This window comes from Sturnira hondurensis, unplaced genomic scaffold (assembly GCF_014824575.4).
Source record: "Sturnira hondurensis isolate 20B ecotype Veracruz unplaced genomic scaffold, ASM1482457v3 Scaffold0013515, whole genome shotgun sequence".
In the NCBI taxonomy this organism is placed as follows: Eukaryota; Metazoa; Chordata; class Mammalia; order Chiroptera; family Phyllostomidae; genus Sturnira; species Sturnira hondurensis.
Genome location: NW_028086146.1, coordinates 3,471,057 through 3,493,592, shown reverse-complemented (window position 1 = coordinate 3,493,592; position 22,536 = coordinate 3,471,057). Strand labels below are relative to the sequence as shown.

General features: G+C 42.3%; 1 protein-coding gene across 1 annotated transcript in view; it reads left to right on the top strand.

Moving 5' to 3' along the window:
- PIP5K1B (phosphatidylinositol-4-phosphate 5-kinase type 1 beta) overlaps nt 1–22,536 on the top strand; it is a 319,864-nt gene that overhangs the window by 125,359 nt on the left and 171,969 nt on the right. Inside the window, exon 3 of the mRNA XM_037061705.1 lies at nt 3,866–3,934. Within this exon, the coding sequence (XP_036917600.1) occupies nt 3,866–3,934 (69 nt within the window). The remainder of the gene's footprint in view (nt 1–3,865; nt 3,935–22,536) is intronic.

The window sequence follows — 22,536 nt, the reverse complement described above, 5'->3', positions numbered from 1 at the left end:
CTAAAATCTGTGGCAGCTCCAATTAGTCGTGCTGTTGGGATAAGGACACAGAGTACAGTTTTATTTGTAACAAAAATAGGATGCATCCCAAATGTCCATTAACAAATATTGAATTATGATAAAATGTTATATTATTCAAACATTAGAAATTATTTCCAATTAATACTTAGGGATGCAGAAAAATGTTTATGATATAAAGTTAAGTAAAAGGGCAAATACAAAATTATATATAATACATAATTCCAGTTTAGTTAGAAAAAAACACACATTTGGAAAGATCGACAGTGAAATAGCCAAACATTAACCATCTTATTTCTAGATAGCTAGTTAAAGGTGATATTTTTATTTTCTTATTTATATTTTTTAAATAAAATTAAGATAAGAACAAATATTACCTTTAAAATTCTTAATTTTAATTTTAAATTTTAAAATGATTGAAAAATAATGAGTAATCATATATTTGATTACAATAATCAAGGAGCCCTTTTCATATTTTTTAACACTTAATTTAATCCAAATTATTTGCAGATAGTTTGAGAGTGGTTGTGTCAGGAAGGTGACCATGTGGCATATTCAGGAACAGTTTACATTTTTAACAGTGGTTTAAATTCTACATGGAGATTATTTCTACTGAAACACCTATAGCCTAAAAGTCTTTTTCACTATGGAGGAAGTTATAATGGGTGACTGTGGCTGTCTACTCCACACCAACTTACTACCGTTGCCATGCCACTGGCCCCTTCCAGGAATCTGCATACAGTGTGATGGGTGGTGTCCGAGGCTCAGGAACGCCTTGGTCGCCTTTCTTGGAGGGATCAGCTCTCTTCCCCAGCACAGAACACTCAGCAGATAGATGGGATCAATGCAGCCTACATTGATCTAATGGCATCGTCTTATGTTCCTTGCCCATTTATTTTTTTATTCTACAAATATTTATTAAGTACGTACTAGGTGCCGGGTACACTTTAGGTATTTGAAGTGCATTAGTGAACAAAACAGACTAAAATTTCTGTTTTTGTCGAGTTTAAATTCTTTAGGAGGAAGCAAACCAAAACAAACAGAAAACCACTATAAGTAATCGGTAAACTCTATAGTGTGTTAGAAATAAAAGAAGGTGTGTTAAGAGTGAATCAGGGTATAGGGGCGGAGAGGAGCTGAACAGGTTGCAGTTTCAGATAGGAAGGTCCAGCTAAGCACCAAGCAGATGTTGACATTTGAGCAAAGACTTGAGGAAGATAAGCAGGGATTAATTCTTATCTGTTTACAGTTGCCTATTCAGGCCGTGAAAATAGTTAATGCAGCAGCATTCTGATGTGTTTGGGGAACATCGGAAAAACATCTGAAGCAGAGGCAGTGAGTGGGGAGTACCGTATTTTTAGGACTATAAGATGCACCAGACCATAAGATACACCTAGTTAGAAAATAGGCAAAAAATTTTTGAAGCAAAAATGTGGTCAAATATTTAATAACCTGTGACCCCACTCCACCGCTGACATCCCCGCCCACAGCAAGCCAGGTAAGCTACATTTGGACTGTAAGACGCACCCCCCTTTCCTCCCAAATTTGTGGGGGAGAGTGTGTCTTATAGTACAAAAAATACTGTAACTCAGAAAAGCTGAGATCCAAGGAGGAACAGGGAAAGGATGGGTGTATCATAGAGGGTCTTGAAGGCCATTTGGCTTTTACTAAGGGTGAAATGGGCCCCTGAGGCCAATATTATCACATGTTTCAGATATCCTAATTCCACTAATATATTATTTTAAACTCACCAAATGATTATGAAAAGACTAAAAAGAATAATTATTCTTTAAACAAATTAAGCAGATACAGCATGTGTGAAACACATGAGACCTTCAAACTCAAAAATGGACAGAATGAATGGGCAGAAATGGAATTCAAAATTTATCTAGAGAATGCTTTAACTGGTGGGCAGTGATAGGTAGATGTGATCAGGTTGGCTTGCCGTGGTCTATTCTAGCATTTTCTCAGGAGGCTCTTAGTCACGTCACGGGTGTGGCGGAGCAAGGGAACTCAGGCAGGTAGTTGCACTGTGGAGAAGTGGCTGGCTAGTCCTCAGGCTTCACACAGCTCCGTTTATTACCCTGTGTTTACTAAAAGCCCAAGATTTGAAATATGCTTCAAAGACGTATGAGAAAGAAGTTTTACTCCTCCTGAGAATATAGAATGCTCTTCACCATAATTTAAGAGCCTTAGACATCGTGGTTCCCTGATTATGTAGTATCCTTGTTTACACGTAAATAACTGGTTCTAAAAATTTAAATGCAAAAATCTTATCATTAAAAAGTGAGAGAAATACATATTTAAACATCTGACATCTCCCGGTGGAAAAAATATTTTATTTAAAAGCATTGGGAGAAACCTAAAATGTAGTCAGTAGTTTTGAGTATGAAAAATGTAAAATTTCTCTGTCATGATTATAAAACAAATTTAAAGACAGCAGCACATAAAATATTAATACTGTGCTTAGAAACAGCTTAATAACCTTGATACATAAAAATCACTAAGGAAACAACTACTATCAGTAATTATAATAGGTGAAAATTAATAACTAAAACACTAAGACCCTTACTGGATAAATGGACAAAACAATATAGAAAACTCAAAAGAAGAAATGCAATGAGCTAAAAAAAAAAAAAAAGATGTGCAAACAATGTTAATCTTTACTAATAAGTTTCAAAGATGCAAATTGAAATTAGGAGATGCTTTCTTTAACCTGTCAGTTAGAAATGATAATAGTGTTTACTAAGCATGTAGTGAAACCAGCTCCGACTCACTGCTGACCGTGTAAATGGGTACATTCTTCTTGGAAGGAACTTAAGCAGTATCTAGCGAGAACTTGCTGTTTTTTAATGGCCTGGTGTTTCTAGGATTCTAGTCCAAGAGAACATTGATTGCTGGTGGACAAAGACAGAAGCGTAAAATAATTATTTGTAGAGGCAAAACCCTTGGACTACATCAACTATTCTTTAATATACAATTGTGTTTACACAGTGACACCTTGCAACTAGAAAAAAGTTTATTCTTGCAATGAGATAGTTATAATCAAATGGGAAAATGCTTACCACGTAAACCAGCTATTTTCAACCTTTTTCATCTCATGCCGCTCATAAACTAATTACTAAAATTCTGCAGCACACCAAAAAGTGTATTATGTTTTTTTGCCAATCTGACAAAAACAAATAGGCATCATTCGATTCATTCACACTGAATGGCTCTTCTTGCGTTGGCTGTTGTCATTTTTTTATTTGACAATCTAAGAGAAAAGAGGTCAGTGCCCTTGACTAAAGAGTCAGGTATTGCACGTTTTAAAAATTCCTGTGGAACACTGATTTAAAATCATTGACATAAATGTTTAGTGAAAAATTGTAAGATGGTATCATCATATTTTCAGTGTGAAAGTACATGGAACCACAGGTGGCAGTAAATGTGCCAGACTGACAGTGCAGTGGCCCGAGGGCAGCAGGTTTGAGTGATTTTGTGTTCTGATTCTTACTTTTTGGTACTTTCCAGATATTTTTACAGGAAGCATCTATAACCAGAAAAAAAAATAAAGGCTTTTGAGAAAGAAACTTATGTACATGCTATGGGCTTGGGCCTCCACAGCATCTTTCCTAGGGAGTGATGTGTACCACCAAAATGATTAAGAAGTGAGGATTTATTTCGAACAGACTGGGGACCACTGATTTTTTTAGTATCCTGAGAGATCTATTCCTTTCTTGGAGACAAGAGCAATAACAACAAAAATGTACTTAACGAAAGTAGATCCTCTGGTTAACAATACTATTAGCATGGTATGTTTCAGAGTAGAGTTGCGAATTCAGACCGGGGTGTTCTTCTCTTGTAGATGTCGTCTGCTGCTGGAAATGGAGATGCTGCTTCTGGGAAACAGAACGAAGAAAAAACCTATAAAAAGGTGAGTGCGAGTTTTATTTTCTTTTGTCCCTTCAGAAAAAGGAACACTTTTATTGCTTGGAACATTAATATTGTTGGAGGTTCTTGTAGGTAAAGTACTGCCTTGGTTGCCTATTGCCGTTGCAACGGATGACCACAAACAGGCTGGTTCGTACAACACAAACGTATTACCTTACAGTTAGGTCACTCGTCTGACGTGGGTCCCACCATGCCGGGATCTACCTGCCCTCAGGGCCGTTGCCCTTTCTGAGGGCTCTGAGGGCTCTGAGGGCTCGCCTGTGTTCTTTTCCAGGCAGCCTGCATTCTTCTGTCACAATTCTCTTCTGGCTTCAAAGCTGACAAAGGCTAGTCTTTCCCAGGCTGTATTACCTTGATACTTTAAAGAACCCTTGTGATAACATTGAGCCCTCCTGGATAATCCAGGCTAATCTCATTAGTTTAAAGTCAGCTGATTATCGACCTTAATTTTGTCTGCACCCTTAACTCCTTGTTGCCGTATAATGCCATCGTCGCAGGTCCTAAGGGTTAGGACGTGGATGTGTCTCTGGGAGGCCATGTCCCTGCCCACCACAGTTACTGTGGTATAGAAGGCCCTGCGGGTGTGCAGTGTTCTTTGTTCAGCGTGTGGATCCTTTCATTGGCTCACTACTTCCCACCAAATATTAAACATTTTCCGCCTTTGTATTTTAAAAAAGCATTTAAGGTGAAATCATGTCCCACCCCTTTCTAAGCCTCTCAGATCCTGTGTTTGGAGCAGTTGGCCATAATCTCTTTCCAGACTCCCCAGAGTGCATTACCTTACCCCTCTTTGACATAATCCTTGACTCCTAGCAACCAAGCTGCCGTTCCTAGGCACCACTACTCCTGATTTTAAATTGACTGTGCATTTTAGCTTTTAAAAAGTCCTTGTCCTCCTTTCATCTTGTGAGTAGGAGGCTTACGTACGGAAGGTTTATTATATCTCAACTTTTCCTTTTGCATTTTGCGCTTTAACGGAGAGCAACAAGAAGTTTTGTCATGAGGAACAGGAGCCATTTGATCTGTCCACGTGTTCAGGGTGTGGAACTAACAGGATGTGTTTCCTGTTCCTTTTTCTTTTCTCATCCGAAGATTTGTTTCTATTGATTTTAGAGAAAGGAAGGAAGAGGGAGAGAGAGAAAAAAACATTGATCACCAGTGTGAGAGTGAAACATTGACTGGTCGCCCTCCATAGGCACCCCCACCAGGGATCAAACGCATGACCTGGGAATGTTCCCTGACCGGGAATCGAACAGCAATATTTTGGTGTATGGCACGATGCTCCAACCAACTGAGCCACCCGGCCAAGGCTCCTGTTCCATTTTTATATAGGAAAATATACCCCTTTTCCTGGTGTAGCTTGTCTTCTGACTTCCTACTCAGCCAAACCTAGAAATAGGAACAGGGAGGGTGCCATCCTAAATGACGATGTGCTTGGGGAAGACGGGGGTGAAGATTCAAGTGCTCAGAAGTCAGAGTACTGTTATAAAATTTGTGCATCTGGCCAAAGGCAACAATACACTATTTATTTTTAGACACCAGTGGAAAACCAAATCCTACTATGTAAGACTTCATGTAAATTCATTTATGTAAGACTTCTTGTAAATTCAACCAAGCATGCGACCAACATAGAGATGGTCCAATTGCCAGCCTGTCATTACTCCCAATCAGTTTCGGGCAGTTTTCTGAATCAGCATCAAATGCACTATGATTCTTGACTGAATTTGGACTTGCAGGAGCTCTTTAGTGACTCAAAGAGTCACTAATTGAATGTGACCATGACATCTTAGAGTTTGGTAAGCATACCCTGTCCAAGCATTTAGTAAAGTGAGTTTTTAATAATACCGCAGGGATGATTAACTTCTCTAAAGGATGTTTGACGTGACAATATTGGGAAGGTTGTAAAACTAAAAATCAGATTCTAAAGAGAACAAATAATTCCAGTAAGAGAAGGTACAGGATGCAGGGAACTTAAGAGGATAAAACAACAAAAACAAAAAAACCCTAAAAAAAAACCCATCAATAATTTTTTTAAATGCATGATGGCATGGGGATGCTTTTGATGACTTCTGATTTTAAAAGGAACATAAGCAATAAGAGGAGCCATGTAGCCTCTGGGCAAGAAAAGCACCCAAAACCAGCGTACTGCCCAGGACTTGGGTCCTCAGTACACGTGGTGTTGATGTGCACAGCAAGCAGGCCTCACTTAGAGCTAGTGTTGCTTAACGGACAGCTAAAGCCCAGCTCAATTACTCAATTTCATTCTCCTCGGTTAAGCAGAAAGACTGTGAAAATGGTGGTGTTCGTGGTGCAGTTAGAAGAGGTGATAATAAGAGTCTTATTAACTATTGCGAATATGCTTGTCCCTCAGCCCAGAGGAGCTGTTTCCTAGATGAGAGAACTTGAAGCTAGAATAAGGAAACCACTGAATGTGAGCTTTGAGAAACAGAAGAATGGAAAAGTTGTCAAAAGGCAGGAGATAAGCAAATATCACCCCTATTTTCAAAAATGAGGAAAAGGCACATGCTGGAACCCGGATGTGAGCGAGACTGCTCCTTGGCGTAACTTGAGCATGGATTACTAAACGCATGGTTTCTGTACCTTTAAACAAGAAACACGTCTTCCCCAAATCTGCAGAGCTTTTATAAAGGTAGTTTACGTCAAATTAGCTGCATTTCCTTTCATGAGATAATTATTCAATTAATCACTGATAAGGAGAGTGCTCCGGTGTTATGAATCTTGATTTAAAGGCACCTGGAGGACTGGTGTGGCATCCTTTCAGACAAGGGAGAGACAGATGGAGTGAATATTATGACTGGCGTGTTGGTGCCTGATTGGACTCGTGTTCCCAAGAATGGCAGTTTTGCTCCCTGTAGACTTAGTCTCTACCAGCACGATGCATGAACTGACCCTGTGGGGCTTGACAATTTTTACCCATGACCTTAATGGGAATATAAAAGCTGTGCTTTTCAAATATGCAAATGACAAAAAACTGGGAATGATAACAGACTAGGTAAGTGTCATCAAGGCACTTCAGTAACTATTGTCCCTTTTACAAATACCTTAAAGTTAAAAATTTTCCCCAGCCCTAAAGCCCGGACTGTGGGGTACGCACCTTTTTAACAAGAAGCTTTGATGGCCCAGCTGGGTTTTTGCCTGTGGCTGAAACCAACCTGCAGGTCTCGGGTTAGAAACGGCCTCCCAGTCTATTATGCCAGGTATTGAGAAGGATAGCAAAGGAGTTTATAAGGAACTTACAGTCAAGTGGGGAAATAAAGACATGAAAACAAATTTAGAACACAAGCAGTCTATAACAAAATGTCCAAAAGAGGAGCAATCAGTGTGGGTTAGAGCTAACGCTCAGGCCAAGGCTGTCTGTATCAGTCCCCTGATCTCCTGGGCAGCGGCCAGCAACACTCAAGCGCAGTAGGTGCTGATTTCCACGTGTTCTTAGGAAACACTCACTGTTCATGGAACAATGTTGTACATTCTGGATCTCAATTGTTTGCATGTGATTATTTAAGCTGATTGCTTCTTGTTCTTCCAGTTGTCCATGTTTCTAATCTATTATCAGGAAGAATGGCTAAAGTCTGTTGGTGAGGTTAATGGCTCCAGTGAATGGCTAAAATGAGAATTTTGATTTTAGCTGCTTTAAACAATTATGTTAAAACAATGAGCTAGGCAGACATTAAGGGCTGCCTAGCTGTGTTTATAGAGTGCAGTTGTTTCCAGTCTCAGTTCATTTACTGAGTGCATTCCATAAGAGTTGTAAAGGCAAAAGCCTTCGGGGCCAGGCAGGTAACAAGGAAGGAAAGTGGTAAACAGGAAAATACACATTTATAAAGGGGGCATGGGCACTCAGCTGCAGCTAATGGGGCTATGCATGAGCGCTCACTCAGGACTTCCAGACTTCTCAACACACCAACAATGTGGATTCTGATGTGAAATCTTCCCATTTTTAAAGGTGGGCAATTGGTTTAAAATTTTTCAAAAGTATACTCTGGACAAAACAACATACAATCGATCACCTTTGACCCTCAGGCGGGGACCAGTTTGCGACATTCATACTGTCTGGGTAGAGATGTGAGACAGAAGACTAAGATGCAAGAGGAATTGGTATAAAATCTGGTCCCTGCTTCCTATGACCATGCAACTTATTTAAGAGAAAACATACGGGCCCATGTGAAAAAATCAGTGACTCAGATTGATAGTAAGTGCCAAGACACATGACATCTCACTTAATCCTCTAGCAGGTCCCGATGAACCTGGAGCTCTTGGCAGTCTTCCGGGGGAAAGGCCTGACCTTGGGCTTGCTTGTTGGCACAGCGTTTGGCTGGGATGAAAATTTCAGACACGTCTCGTTGTTTTTTACCATGGCAGAAAAACCTCACTCCTTAGGTGACTGCTCTGATTTACCTCCTCATTTGTCTTAATGGCTGGGAATCTGCACAGGCATGGAGTCAGAAAGGAACCTTATTTGTTAGAGGGACAGGAGTGTCTGGCCTAGACCCAGCTAAGTGGCAGTGTTTGGGGCACGTTGCAGGCAATTTGGGAAATATGGGCTGCGTCTAAATGACAGCGAGTCTTGGGTGCTGGTTTGAGGCCAGCACTGTTCATTAGAACTTGCTGTGATGATGGAAATGTTCTGTAATCTGCCCTAGTACAGGAGTTACAAGCTGCATGTGGCTGTGAATTATTTGAAATGTAGTCAGTGTGTCTGAGGAATTAATTTTTAATTTTAAAATCAGTTCAATTTAAGTAATTAATTTATGTTTATTGATTTTAGAGAGAGAAAGAAAATAGGAGAGAGAGGAAGAGAAACATCAATTTGTTGTTCCACTTATTGATGCATTCATTGGTTGTTTTTTGTATGTGCCCTGATTGGAGATTGAACCCACAACCTTGGTGTATTAGGATGATGCTCTAACCAACTGAGCTACTCAGCCAGGGCCAAATCCATTCAGTTTAAATAAGCACATATGGCTAATGCGTACCACATGTACAAACAACGATGAAGGCTTACCTGAAAGTTTCCAGTCTGAATAATAACCAGAAATTTTCTGCCATCGTTAGAATTAGAGAAGTTAGAGGAAGAGGTTTTTTATTTTTTTAAAGAAGGTGATAAACTTAGAAAAGAGCAAAAGGCAGGACATCAGTTTACTGAGCTAAAATACCAATCCCAGAGACCTAAGTTTTCTCCATTTTGTATGTGAAGAAATTGCCCACTCCACCCTCACCCTTCCGAAACAAACAGATGTCAACATGGTTAAATTACTTATCCCAAGTTACCTAAATAAGATGGGCGTTAAGAGCACATAGCCAAGGAGATGTCTCCAGCCCTATGATGTCCAAATTTGTCCATCACAATTGATCAGTGTTTCCCATCCCCCGGGACATGGACTGGCGTGGGAAATGTTCACCACCATCATTTGAGTTTCTTTCTCTCCCACCTCTCCATCCAAAAGAAGTTGTCATTCCAGGCCTCTCGCCCCTCCCTGTACTTCTTCCTCCATCCTGGGCCTGCCCACACTAGGCCTCTCCTGGGGGGTTCAGGTTCTGCTGACTGCTGCAAACTGCCTTGGGTGTGGAGGTCCTCTGCCTTTGGCACCAGCACCCCATCCTCGGATGAGCCAGTAACCTCTTACACCAGTTTCCATCATGGCAGGCACGCTGATGTCACCAGTCTGGACGCCCTAGTAGGACACTGACCGGACGAGGACACAAACAGGGTCCTTGACCCACGTTTCCCAGTTTTTTTCTGTTTTGTTTTGTTTTATTTTTTAAGACCCTGGCTGTTTTGTCGTTCCAGTGTCTTAGCCAGCTTCCCTATCAGCGGAGGCCGGCAGTGATGAGAAAGGAGGGAATCGTGCCAGCTCCTTGCCACATTGCAAGGAAAGCTGTCTTTTATGATTTTTTAAAATATGAGTGAGGTGATGACTCAGAGATACTTCAGTCTAAGAGGAAGAATTTACTTAAATACAAACTTTTTAATAAAATATCTCTGGGATCCCTGGCTGGTATAGCTCAGTAGATTGAATACCAGTCTGAAAACCAAAGGGTCGCCGGTTCGATTCCCAGTCAGGGCACATGCCTGGGTTGTGGGCCAGGTCACCAGTCTAGACCATGCAAGAGGCAACTGCACAATGTGTCTCTCCCTCTCTTTCTCCCTCCCTTCCCCTCTCTAAAAATAAATAAGTAAAATATTTTAAACATATACAAATAAATAAAATATCTCTTGGAAGACACGGAGACAGCTACTAACATTGGCTGCCTATGGGAGAAGCGGGTGGTGGGAACCTTGAGTTGGGTGAAGTTTTTCTTCATTCACCATTTATGCATATTTAATTTTGAGTGAGTAACATTTACACTGGCCTGCATTGTCTGCGGCATTATAGATGAGATACAAGACAAATTCACACGGACTACCAAGTCCTGTGGAGGAAAAGGGGTAGCTGGCTTCTTTCTCAAGAGGAGAGTGCCATGACCCTTGCCTTGACAGACTTACTCGATTATGTACATAGAAATACAGGGTGTATACATAAAGCTCATCAGTCATTGTCAGGCAGAAATGATTCAACAAGAGATAACATTCAGAGAACTCTGAGGGCTTATTCTGAGTCATGGTCAGATAGTTAAATGGGAACAAACTCACTTCCTGCTTGGACCCTTATCATTGAAATTGAGGGTATTAGCAAAGTGGGTTTCATAGGATTTTGTGAATTCTTTCTTATGTGGGGAACCTGCCCTTTCCAGGACAGGGCTGTGCCCACCACTGGCACTGTTTCAGGCTTAAGACATTATTTCAGGCTTAAATCATTGTTTCAGGCTTAAGTCAGGCGGGGGGAGTAAGGCAGCCAAGAGATTAGGAGACTTCTTGAAGACAGAATGAGGACTCAGCTATGTCAAAGATGAGGGGTGAGGGTCTATCACCCCCTTTTTCTATAGCCCTCAAGTCCTTCCCTGGGACCCCCCCATGATCATGCCTATCTTATGTCATCCCTCCATTGAGGAATCTTACCCGTCATTGGCTAAGTGATCAAGCATTGGGGGCCAGGCAGGGTGACGTAAAAGGAGCAGAGGGGTGCCCTTGCCAGGGAGATAAGCTTTGTCTCCTTAGTGGCTTATGGTCTGAAGGTCACTCACTCAGCCTTAGCCATGGGAGGATTACAGCTTCTGAAACCAGGCAGGGTGGTTCCCAACATTAAGATGGGGAGGAACAGCTAGCATGTATCTCATACCCTGACTGCCCTTCTGTTCCTTCAGGCCCTAGAAAGTGACCAGTTCTATAAAATAAGATACTTGCTTTCTGCCCTGGTAGAGCTACACCCCGTAACTTCACTGAGGCATCTGTGTCTTTGCAGTGAGCAGCAATTGTCATGAGTAGTAACCACATTGGTCTCTAGGAAGAGTGGTCTAGGGCGTTCCAAGCGTTATCCTAATCCACTTTAACCCCAACCCCTGACTTAGCCAGTGGTTCTGAGCCAGCACCACTTCTGCTCCCTGGGGAACACTTGGCAATGTCTGGAGACATTTTTGGTTGTCACAAGTGGGGGAGTGAGGTTGCTATTGGCATTTAGGATGTAGAGGCCAGCGATGCTCTATCCTAAGATGCACAGAACAGAACCCACAACAAAGAATTATCAGAATGCTGCTAGCAGCAAAGCTGCAAAACCTTGCCCAAACCAAACTATCTTCTACGTGGAAGTTAGATGTGAGTCTAGTTCATGGAGATACTAGTTGTGTAACCTTAGGCATTTTTCCTAATTGATCTGAGTCTTAATTTTTCTCATTGATGAAGTATAGTTAATACCTACCCTGACCAGCTCATAGTGCAACAAGGATCAGGCAGTTTAGCAGATGTGAACACATCCTGGGAGAAGGGGAATACCAATGAGTGAAGTCACTGTTTCTATTAGCAACAGCATGATCCCTCGGCCTCAGATTCTTAACCAGATTAGTTTACTTAGAACTGACCATGGCCTCCAGTGTGATTGCTGCCCCCCTGCTACGCCGGGCTCGAGGAGAGACCAGTCGCTAGCATCCTGGTGCCGGTGTCGGTCCAGCCTGGGCACGGAAGGGCCCACAGTGAGTGCTGGAGCGGGGCACTGTGTCCTTCCCAAGAGCAGTGGCTTCGGAAATAAGAAGGCTGTACACCGATTAGTGAGCTGCCACTGTGATACCACTTCTATGTGGAATCTAAAGAACCAAATAAACAAGTAAAATAGAAACAGACCCACAGACACAGGGAAGAAATTGTTGGAGGCCTGGAGGTGGGGGAAGCAGAGGGATGGGGTGTTGGGGGGTGGGGTGAAAAAAGGTGATCGAATAAGAAGTACTAATTGGTAGCTACAAAGAAGCATGGGGACGTAAGGCGGAGCATAGGGAATGTAATTAACAATATTGCAATAACTATGTATGGTGCCAGGTGGGCATTTGAATTATTGGAGGGAACGCTTTGAAACGTATATGAATGTCTGTTCACTGTGCTGTGCACCTGAAACTAATACCAAAAGTGTGAAATGCAAACTGTAACTGAAACATAAAAATTAAAAAATAATCCCATCGGATTTAAAAGCCTGTGTAATCACGCACTGTTACCGTCTACCCTTCTGTGCAGTTCTTTCCTCCATAGTCCTTAGCTTCCACATAGGATCATCTGGGCTTCTATCTACTTCCTTGCCAAGTTCTAAAGCAAGCCATTTCAAACTGCCTTTATGACTTTTAAGCAAGATGTTGCAGGTAATTAAGCAAAAAAAACTGGCAGCTTGAAATAGTAGAAGCCAGCTCTCCTGTCATGGTGTTCCCCTGGGGCATTCAACTTTGAGTGACTTCTCTTAGTATTCACTTTGGAGGAAGCATCTGTGTGTTAATCCACCCCGCCAGGGTTACTGTGCCTCTGCATTATGATTAACCATGGACTGCCCATCTTGCAGTCCCAGATTCCAATAGACATCGCCTTGGTGTCCCCAAAACACTCACTCTAGGGGAAAAATTCTCTACCCCAAAGTTGCGGCGCAGCTTCCTTCAGGGGCAGCAACAGCCAGCGCACTGTTGAGCTTGGTGTTAATGGCAGGCGGGGGGTTTCTGCTTTGCAGCTGGCTAGGCTGTCTGAGATGGAGTTTCCGCTTTCAGGACACAGCGTTGCTTTGGTCTTTAAATTAAAGTCTTAATTTAATTTAAAGACCAAAAGCACCACCACCCCCTTCCTTTGTCTGGACACATGTGAGAGGTTTTTAAAGGTGACTTTTAAGAAGTTGCTCAAGAACATAGAAATTTAAAATTATGGAATTTTGTATTCTAAATTCTGAAAAAGACCAGCAGTGAAAGTTAGGTCCTAGTCTTGTCTCTACTACCAAGTTCCCCCAGATAGTACACCTGTATTTTCTGGCCAGTTCTGTCCACTGCTGGTGCATCCCGAGTCTGTGACTTTGACTGTATGTACGTGAAAGGAAGATGGGACAGGTGGCCCTCGGCATGGGCGCCATCACACCAGACACGTTCAGCACATCGTTAAAGAGAAAAGGGAAAGAAGGTGGCCATGGGCTCTAGGGACTACAAAGCTAAGATTTTCACTCCTATGTCTTTCTTGCCCAACTTCCAGACATACATATCCCCAGAAACACAAACTGGGTCCAAGTATAAGGAAATTTTTCAACTTTTCATAGGCTCCAACTGTATTTTTCCCCCAGCAGAGAGACGACGAGCTCTTCTTGCATTTATGTCTTTCTCCTCATGCGAGTGCTGCTGTTTGCTTTGCATTCTGGATCAGGGAGCGTTTGGTTGTCGAGCACGCAGCTGAAATATGAGCTGTCTGGGTCACATTCTAATGCTCCCAAGGGAATTGGTTGTGTTCCGGCTTTTCATTTTTTAAGAGTGTAGCCAGTGCCTGGGAGATAAGACATCCATTTGATTGCAGGTCTATGCATTCATATATTTATCCAGTTGACAAATATTTATTTAACTTGGCGCTGTGCTAGGTCTTGAAGGTGGGACAGAGGCCAAGACCCAATCCCTGCCCTAATAATACTTTTATTGTCCTGGTAGAGATAGACCAGAAGAAGGAAACATAATCAAATAATTACTAACTTTATAAGTGTAGTGAATCAAATAAACAAGGATAGGTGTGCTGCGCTTTAGATAAGGTATTTGGGGGAGACAGCTCTCTAAGGAGGTGACCCAGGGGCTGGGATTGCAGGAATGAGAAGGAGCCAGCTGACAGAGAATGAGAGTGAGAGCATTTTCGACAGAGAGGACAGCCACGGCCTGGAGGCTCGGTGGATTCAAGGAACTGAAGGCCAGTGCAGGGGAGGGTGCCAAGCAAGGAAGCATGGGCAAGATGGGGTGAGAGCAGTAGCTGTCCTCTGGGGCTGCTTTTGTCTCCCAGGTGAGAGCAGACAATGCAGTCACAACGGGGGGTGGTGGCGTACAGTGCTTCCTGGCATCCAGCGAGGAGCCCAGGGGTGCTGCCTCACCTCCTACAATGTACAGGACAGCCCCCCACAACAAAGGCTGGCTGGACCCAAATGCCAATAATGCTAATTTGAGGAACCCTGGGTTAGAGAAAGGCTGAGGCCTAAGCTGAGACGGTAGACTGGGAAGAGGAGGCATGAAGGGGACAAGTTAGAGATGCATTTCGGAGTCAATGTGGATTGGACTGGCTCACAGCCGCCCATGGGGGTGATGGGTGACCCCAGGATTCCAACTCAGGTGCCTGGGGAGATGTGCCCATTTATCGAGATGAAGAGGAATGGCACGGGGAAAGGTTTGTGAGGGAAAACCGAGTATGAACATCTTTGTTTTGAACAAATTCGAACATCTTTGTTTGGAGATGTCAGTGAACCACTGAGGGGAGAATCAAGTAGGTGGGTGAAGTGTGGATTTGGAACTCAGAGGAGAGATCCATGGTTCAGACTTAGTTTGTTGAGCTGGTGAGATAGAGGGAGAGGCCCAGAACTGGAAACATCCGCTTTTTGTCATTACCTCCTGAGACCCTCCTGCAGAGTTATATTACTGAAATAAACAAAGCTGTCCAAGTCATCCCCTTATAACCTCCCATTGGCCTCCATTACCTTTGGAGAAAATGTTCTCCGCTCTGAAGCGCAGAATATGGGTCCCTTGTAGTCCGTTTCCAACGGGTATGCCTTGACCCCTCTCCTGCCATTATATCCCGCACACACCTCACTCCGCCACACTGACTGTGTCCATCCCTGTTCCTTTCTGCCCATGCAGATCACTCTAGAACGTCTTCGTTTCAGAAACAGCTCTATCATTGCCCTTCTTCACTCTCCCAGGCAGCGACAGTGACTCACTCTGTCTCAGGCCTCCCTCACCGCCCTGCACTCACCTCTCTTATATCATGGATCACTTTGTTTTGTAACAATTGCTTACAGTAATGTCCTGCACCTACACCTGAGCAGCTGGAGAACAGGTGCCTTGCCAATTATCTTGACATCTGTAGGGTCCCACGTAGTGCCTGGCACAGAGGCTTCGAGAGATGTATCACTTTTTTCTTCTTAATTCTAAAGCTGTTACAGACTTTGCAGAGAGATGTGTTCACGAACCTGCCATCCCAGATCTGCAGTTGGAGGTGAGATATGTTGGGAGAAGAAAAGGGGTGTGAAAGGGGAGGAATTTGTGCTTTGGATGTTTGAATTGCAGGGAAGCGCTTTGGAAGAGCTCAGTCCAGCTCTTTCAGCTTTTTCTCTTTCAGAGATGGTCATGATTATCCACAGCACAGGTCACTGTATGGCTCTCACAGGTTGCCTGTTAAGGATGTGGCATCTTTAGGTCCCTTGTCTGTAGTCTACAGACTGCTTCTGATCAGCAGCTCGTGGAAGAGCTTTGGCAACGAGTTTAAGAAGGCAGCCTTTTCTATCACTGAAAGGTTCTATTCTTTCCAGATGTTTGGCCCAATTAAAGGCTGCCCCTAGATGAATGCCAGTAGTTGTCTAGGGGTCAGGATTTGGGGTTGGTTGGCAGCCCCTTTCTCTATCACAGCAGCAGAGTAAATGTCCTTTTCCTTGAAGCATGAAAGAAATGGGATCGATGATTTTTCAGGTTTACTATTTCAAAGGGAATGAGAGGAAACAATAACCTAGCAGGGTTTTGGTTTTTTTTTTATCATCTTCACCTGAGGACATTTTTTTCCCCATTGGTTTCCAGAGAGAGTTGGGTGGGGGTAGAGGGGAGAGAAACATTGATTGGTTGCCTTCTCATATGTTCCCCGGTTGGGGATGGAACCCACAACCTAGGTATGTGCCCTGACCAGGAATCAAACTCATGACATTTTGGTCTAGGGGGAGATGCTCCAACCAACTGAGCCACACTGGCCAGGGAATAATCTGGCAGTTTTCAAAGCAGCTATATCCTTCACAAAATCATGGAAGAAAGTAGAATTTAAAACTGGAGTCAGGACCCAAAGGCTTATAGTGAGGAGAGCAGTGTTTACATTCTTCCTTCCTCACCAGCCTGAGGGGAGTCTGGCCAGGGGAGTCAGGCTGACTCTGCTGTTTATGAGCTCAGCCTGGTGCAAGACACATACTGTCTGAGCACAGCAGTCACACATATGGTTTGAGTATTGAATGTGAGGATGTATGAGAAGGTACTTGAACGGCAGTAGGTGGCTGTACAAATATTAAATTGCTACTATTGTTGGATCCCTACTCACCCGAGTGGAACTTAAGCCCCATGAGAGCAAGGACTCTGCAGAACAGGTAAAATTCAGTGCCTAGTGAAGGAATAGTGGGTATTCCACCTTCTGCCTTCTAGGACATTGTTCAAGTTTGGAATTCCAAATGGCCCGGGATCCTGTTCTCTCTTGATAGCTGTCCCTACTATTCAGTGTTAAGGTGAAAGGTGGTTTGTAAAAAGCAGTGGAATTCTGTGGCAAAAAGAAATCTACTTTTTGCCCATAAGGGACACCATAAACACGCGTGCACACACAACCTATGTCCAGAAAAAGAATATAGTTGTATCATCTCTCAGTGTCTGACTTAATTTGGGGAAACCAGGTTGGGCTTCAACATCCCTTTCTTCTCTGTCTTGAACTGTTCCAGGTGAGTTTACAAATGGGTGGGAAGCAACTACACAATGTAATTGGTTGTCTAGCCAAGGAAAAGGTGTTTTAAGTCAGAAGCCAGAGGTGACCACACAGAGGTGAAGCAGATGTGGTCCTTCTCAGTGAGACATCCCATGTCCCTGAGACTACCTTTGGGGACACAGACCATCGCCAGCGCACAGGACAGAGTCTGGCCAAATCTGGGGTACCAGACCACAGCCCTTTACTTTCAGGCTTCCCTCCCCTCAAAGGAAAACTTTAAATGAACAACCTACTCTTGAATAGGAAACATTACAGCCATCTGCACCTTCCTGCTTGTTGACCCAGCAAGGTCAGCACAGCCACGTGAACGAGAGAGCTGCTGGCACCCACAGGCCGAGGTTGCCTCCATACTCTCCGCTTTCCGGGGCCCCAGAACGCCATGTGTTCACGCTCAGTAGATAAGTCTGGGTACATTCTTGTCTTAGCCGGGAAGCAACAGTGAATAAAAAGGACGTGGCCTGAGGCCTCACCAAACCAAGTTAAGGGTCTGGATGTTTTAGCGTGTTGGCAAAATACCTTCAGAGCTTATTTCATTTTAGATTCCTGCCGGCTGATTTAGGGCAGTGTTGTTTGCCCAGGTCCTCACTAACACTGACCACTATTCTTTTCAAAAATCTTCCCCAGCTGGAGAGGTGAAAATGCCTTAATTTTCATTTTAATTTGTGTTCATTTTTATTCCTGGTAAATTTGACCTTTTTTTTCAAGTGATTTTTTCATTTGTATGCCCTTTTTTTGAGAATTATCTACAAATACCCTTTGCTGTTTTCATTTGTAAGAGCTACTTATATGTTAGGGGCATTGCATGTTTGTTCCAAATGTTGTACTGGTTTAAATTAGTCTTTTCATTTTGCTTACCATTTATTTGGGACCCAAGCTTTTATAAAGCCAAATTTGTTACTATCCCCCTTAAGACTTTTGTCTTTGCTGTCATTTTTTTAACTTTGTACTGGAAACCCTTTGTTTCCATTGTAATATTGTAGTGCGAGGCTTTCCGTAGTGGTCTTCATTGTCAAACATTTCCTGGTGATGTAGATACACTCACCAGTCTAATCGAACTTTAGAATTATAAGGTGACTTCCTCTAAAAAGATTTCTATTGTAATTTTTGTGAAATTGCATTAAATTCATTGACAACTTAGGGGGAATTAGCATGTTTAACTGTTGAGCCTTCCATTCCAAGAATGAAGTGTATATATATATATATATATATATATATATATATATATTCTTTTGTGCTCCTCAGTAGGTTTTATTTTCTTCAGAGATTTTGTACCTATTTTTAGTTAAATATATTGCAGAGTAATATATGTGAGTGTTGTTATTGCTTTGGGATTTTTTCTACTATAAATAAGATTCTCTTCATTTTCCATTATATTTTTTTTAGCTCGGAATGTTTAAGATCTTGAGTCATGTGAGTTTATTTTGTTAACTACCAACTTGATTTTTTCACACTATTCCACTAGGTCCATGATTGATTCTTGGATATTGTAGGTAGCAGTTATATCACCTATAAAGTATAATTTTCCTTCTTCTAACCAATATTTTGTATTTGGTTTTTCTTATTTTATTAGCTTGACCTTCCAAAACAAATATCAAAGAATCTTTGTGATAAAAGGACAACCTTGTCTTATTGATGATTTCATAGCACAAATGGCCCTCGTACTGCTTCCCAGAGTACATTTTTTCAGCACATACAGGGTATGAATAGATATAAAAATAAAATGCCTTGATTAATACATTTGGGAAGTATTTCTCCAGTGCTTTCAACAGTATAATGTTGATATTTAGCTCAAGAATTATTTTTCATATTAGGAAAAGTTTCCTTCTGACTCAAATTTTACTTTTTTAAAAAATCTTAATTGGTTACTAACTTTATTTATATAATTAATTTCAGCAAACTGGAAAGAGAGTCAATAGAAACACAGTTAGCAAAAAGAGACACTCCAAGTACTTGCATATTTCCCATAAAAATTTATTTAATTTAGATTTGGTATCAGTCCAGATGGACAGGGTAATTATATTATTTCCTTGTAGTTTGGGACAATTTTTAGAATTTTTTCCTATAGGCCTGCTGATCTTTCACCCATAGAGCAGAGTAATCTGTGGAAATTACCTTAAAATTTAATGCTTTTCACAAGTTATGCTGGGTTAGGCAAGTTATTGAAATCATTCATTCTAAGACATTTTATTAGGGGCAAGAAAACAAAGGTGGTTTTTGTTTGTTCGTCGGATTTTTTTTTGCCTGAAAAACTGTGTTTATTCATCTCAACTTTGCTTTTGAATGTAAGTTCACATTATATTTGGGCTCCTATTTCTTCATTTGTAAAATTTGGAGTGAGTATGACACCTAAATTCTGTTTAAGTTTCTTGGTTATTTTTTATTTTCTGTTTTGTTTGTGTGGTTTTTGTTCCATGATCATCCCTTGCAGCAGTTGCTTTATGAAGAACACGTAGACCCTCACCAGTGTGGCTCAGTTAGTTAGGTGGCATGACCCAAAGCAAAAGGTTGCCAGTTCAATTCCCAGTCAAGGCACATGCCTGGGTTGCGGGTTTGGTCCTGGTCAGGGCGTGTATAAGAGCCAACTAATCAATGTTTCTCACTCACAGTGAGGTTTCCACCCTCTCTTTCCCCCTCACTTTCCCTCTCTCTAAAAATAAATAAATAAAATCATTTTTAGAAAGGAGAGCATGCAGGATGCTGTGGAAAAGTGACATAGAAGATGGTGAAAGGTGGAGAGGTTATATTTTATTTCTCATCTATTTAAGTCTGAGTTCATTTTCCTTTAGTGCAGAGGCGATATCTTGCATATTTTCCAACCCTTCCTTAATTACCCTGTGGTCTAGAAACTCATATGATTCTATGGGTTTAAAAAGATTAATCCTCTATGGGAAAAGTAAAGATTATTACCCCCCTATTGTGCAGTCCAGGGAAAATGAATACACCAGAAAAGTATCCAAAGTCTGACATGAGAGTTTCCAATCTCATAGGAAAATAAACTTGAATATTCATGAAGCATAGCAGTGTCCTCACGGCACTTGCTCTTCAGGCCCAAGGGAGTTCTGCCGTCACCAGAGTCTGAATGTGGCAATGGTACTCTAGAAAGAAGATGGGGGAGGCAGAGTATTGTATTCGGTGGGTATTCCAGAATCAGGGTCTGGCCTTGGTCATCGCTAGTCCAGAGAGGTCCTGTCCAGAGCATCTCCCATCCAGAAGGCCAGCGGTGCACTCTCCGTGTCAAACACATCACTCATCATTCAGCCAATGGCCATTGGGGGCCCGTTTTGTGCCATACACTGGGACCACAGAGATACAATCCACGTCCCTTGTTTTAGCCCAGTGTAAATTAGTGGTGAGAAGTACCTTGGAAATAATTACTTGTAAGCATTCAGGTTACCGAAGGGGATTTTTAGCAAACAATTGGTCCCTTTGGTGTGACTGCAGTGTGTTTAAACTCACTGTGTGCTGGCAGGCAAGTGTGGCCTTGGCCTTAACGTAAAAACAACCCACTCCAAACCCCAGAGAAGTCCCGGTAGAACGTCTCTTTATAAATAGATTCAGCCTTTTGGAGCTAGTGAGGCAGAGTGGAAAGGTAGATGGGACCTAAAACCATTGAGAGTGTTTTAGAATTTATGGTTTAGTTTCCTAGTCTTACTACAACAAATTATCATAATCCTGGTGGCTTAAAACAACACAAATTTACTCTCTTACAGTTCTGTAAGGTTGACATTCAATACACATCTTGTCAAGTTAAATCAAGGTGTTGACGGGGCTTTCTTTCTGGAAGATCTAGAGGGGAATCCATTTTTTTGCCTCTTCCAGCTTCTAGGGTCCACTTGCAATCAATCCTTGGCTCATGGTGCCTTCTTCCATCTTCACATCTGGCAATGGAAGCGGAGTCCTTTTCACTTTGTATCTCACTCACACTCTCTCTTAAGTTTGTTTGGGTTTTTTTTGGTTTTTGTATTGGTTTCAGGTGTACAGCTTAGTGGTTAGACAAGCATATACTTTACATAGTGTTCCCCTTGATATTTCCAGTATCCCAACGGGTACCAACTCTCGCCCTTTCTTTTGTCTCTTCTTTTTGCACTTTGAAGGACCTACATTATTACACTGGGCCCATCTGGTAATCCAGGGCAGTCTGGGGAGATTGTCCCCTCAAATTCAGCTGATTAGCAACCTCATTTTTATCAGCAGCCTTGTAAGGTAACATATTGATTGCTTTCTAAGGTAACATACTCGAAGGACTCACACGTTCCAGAGATGGTGAGGGGACAATCCCAGGGGACAAGGATGTGTTTGGGGCCGTTTTTCTATCTCCCGTAATATATTTAATTTAATGGTGTCCCCTGCTGTGCACTTAGAACACTTTGTCATCCCTTTATCTTACACTGTCAGCCTGTCTGGGACTCTCAAGAGACATTGGTTGGGGCCCAGAGGTGCGGAGACTGCCCCGTGTCCGTAGTTCCCTGCCCTCCTCTCTTTGCCTCCCTCTTCCATTGAACGCTCTCCCTCTAATCCTTTAGTGTAAGAAACTCGGCTTCAGGACCTAAATCCCCATGTAATGAATTTATACGGATGAGATCCTCATACATAGTATAAGCAGGAAACTGGGTTTCTGATGGGATTCCATGCCATTGAAAAGCAAATATGGCTCATGTTACCACTGTCACATGAAGCAGTCAATTTTTAGACACAATTGAGAAAATCAGATTTTGAGCCCGCTCACCGCTGGAGGCAGTGCATGCAAGCGTCCTTCATTTCCGGCATTGCCACGCATCTCCTACAGCACCATTTGCTCTTGTTATTTCTTCAGTGTTTACAAAAACAGGTCATGTTTATAGACCGTGTCCGGAAGAAGGAAATTATTATATGAAAAATCTCTACATGGGGTATAGAGTCGAGTGATCCCTAGGTTGGAGTAAGGACTGTAAGTATTCCGGTGACTTCATATGTACCATGGGACTGGTATTTTCATCTTTCAGTGTATAATTTAGATAAGCTTGGATGGGTCTTTTTAATAGTTCTCTGAAAATGGAACATTAGCTATCTTCAGAGATTTAATCTTGGGCAAAATATAGGAATAAGGTCTTCACTTCTGGTGCCAGAATTATTCCTTTTTCTTGAAAGTCAATGGATATCCTGTGTGTTTTTGAGAGTCCTCACCATCACTTGAGGTGGAAATACCAGAAATGATTAATTTAAACAGGAGAAGGATTGTGGAGTGGGTGGAACTGACATTTGTCTGCATTGCGTTCTTAGAAACTTAGACTCTTAGAGTTGGAAATGCCTCTGATAAAACTTTTCATTAGCATGTGAGGAAGCCCCAATACTAATTAAGTCCCCAGTCAAGGATGTGCTGAGTCCAAGAAGAATGGAGCTGGAGCTCCAGTTCCGAGTCTCTGGGCCCTCAGTGCGCCACACTCACCTTTGCTGGCTGCTCTGGGCTGACCAGACCTAGCTGCCGGCCCCAGAGCTGCCCTTGGTGT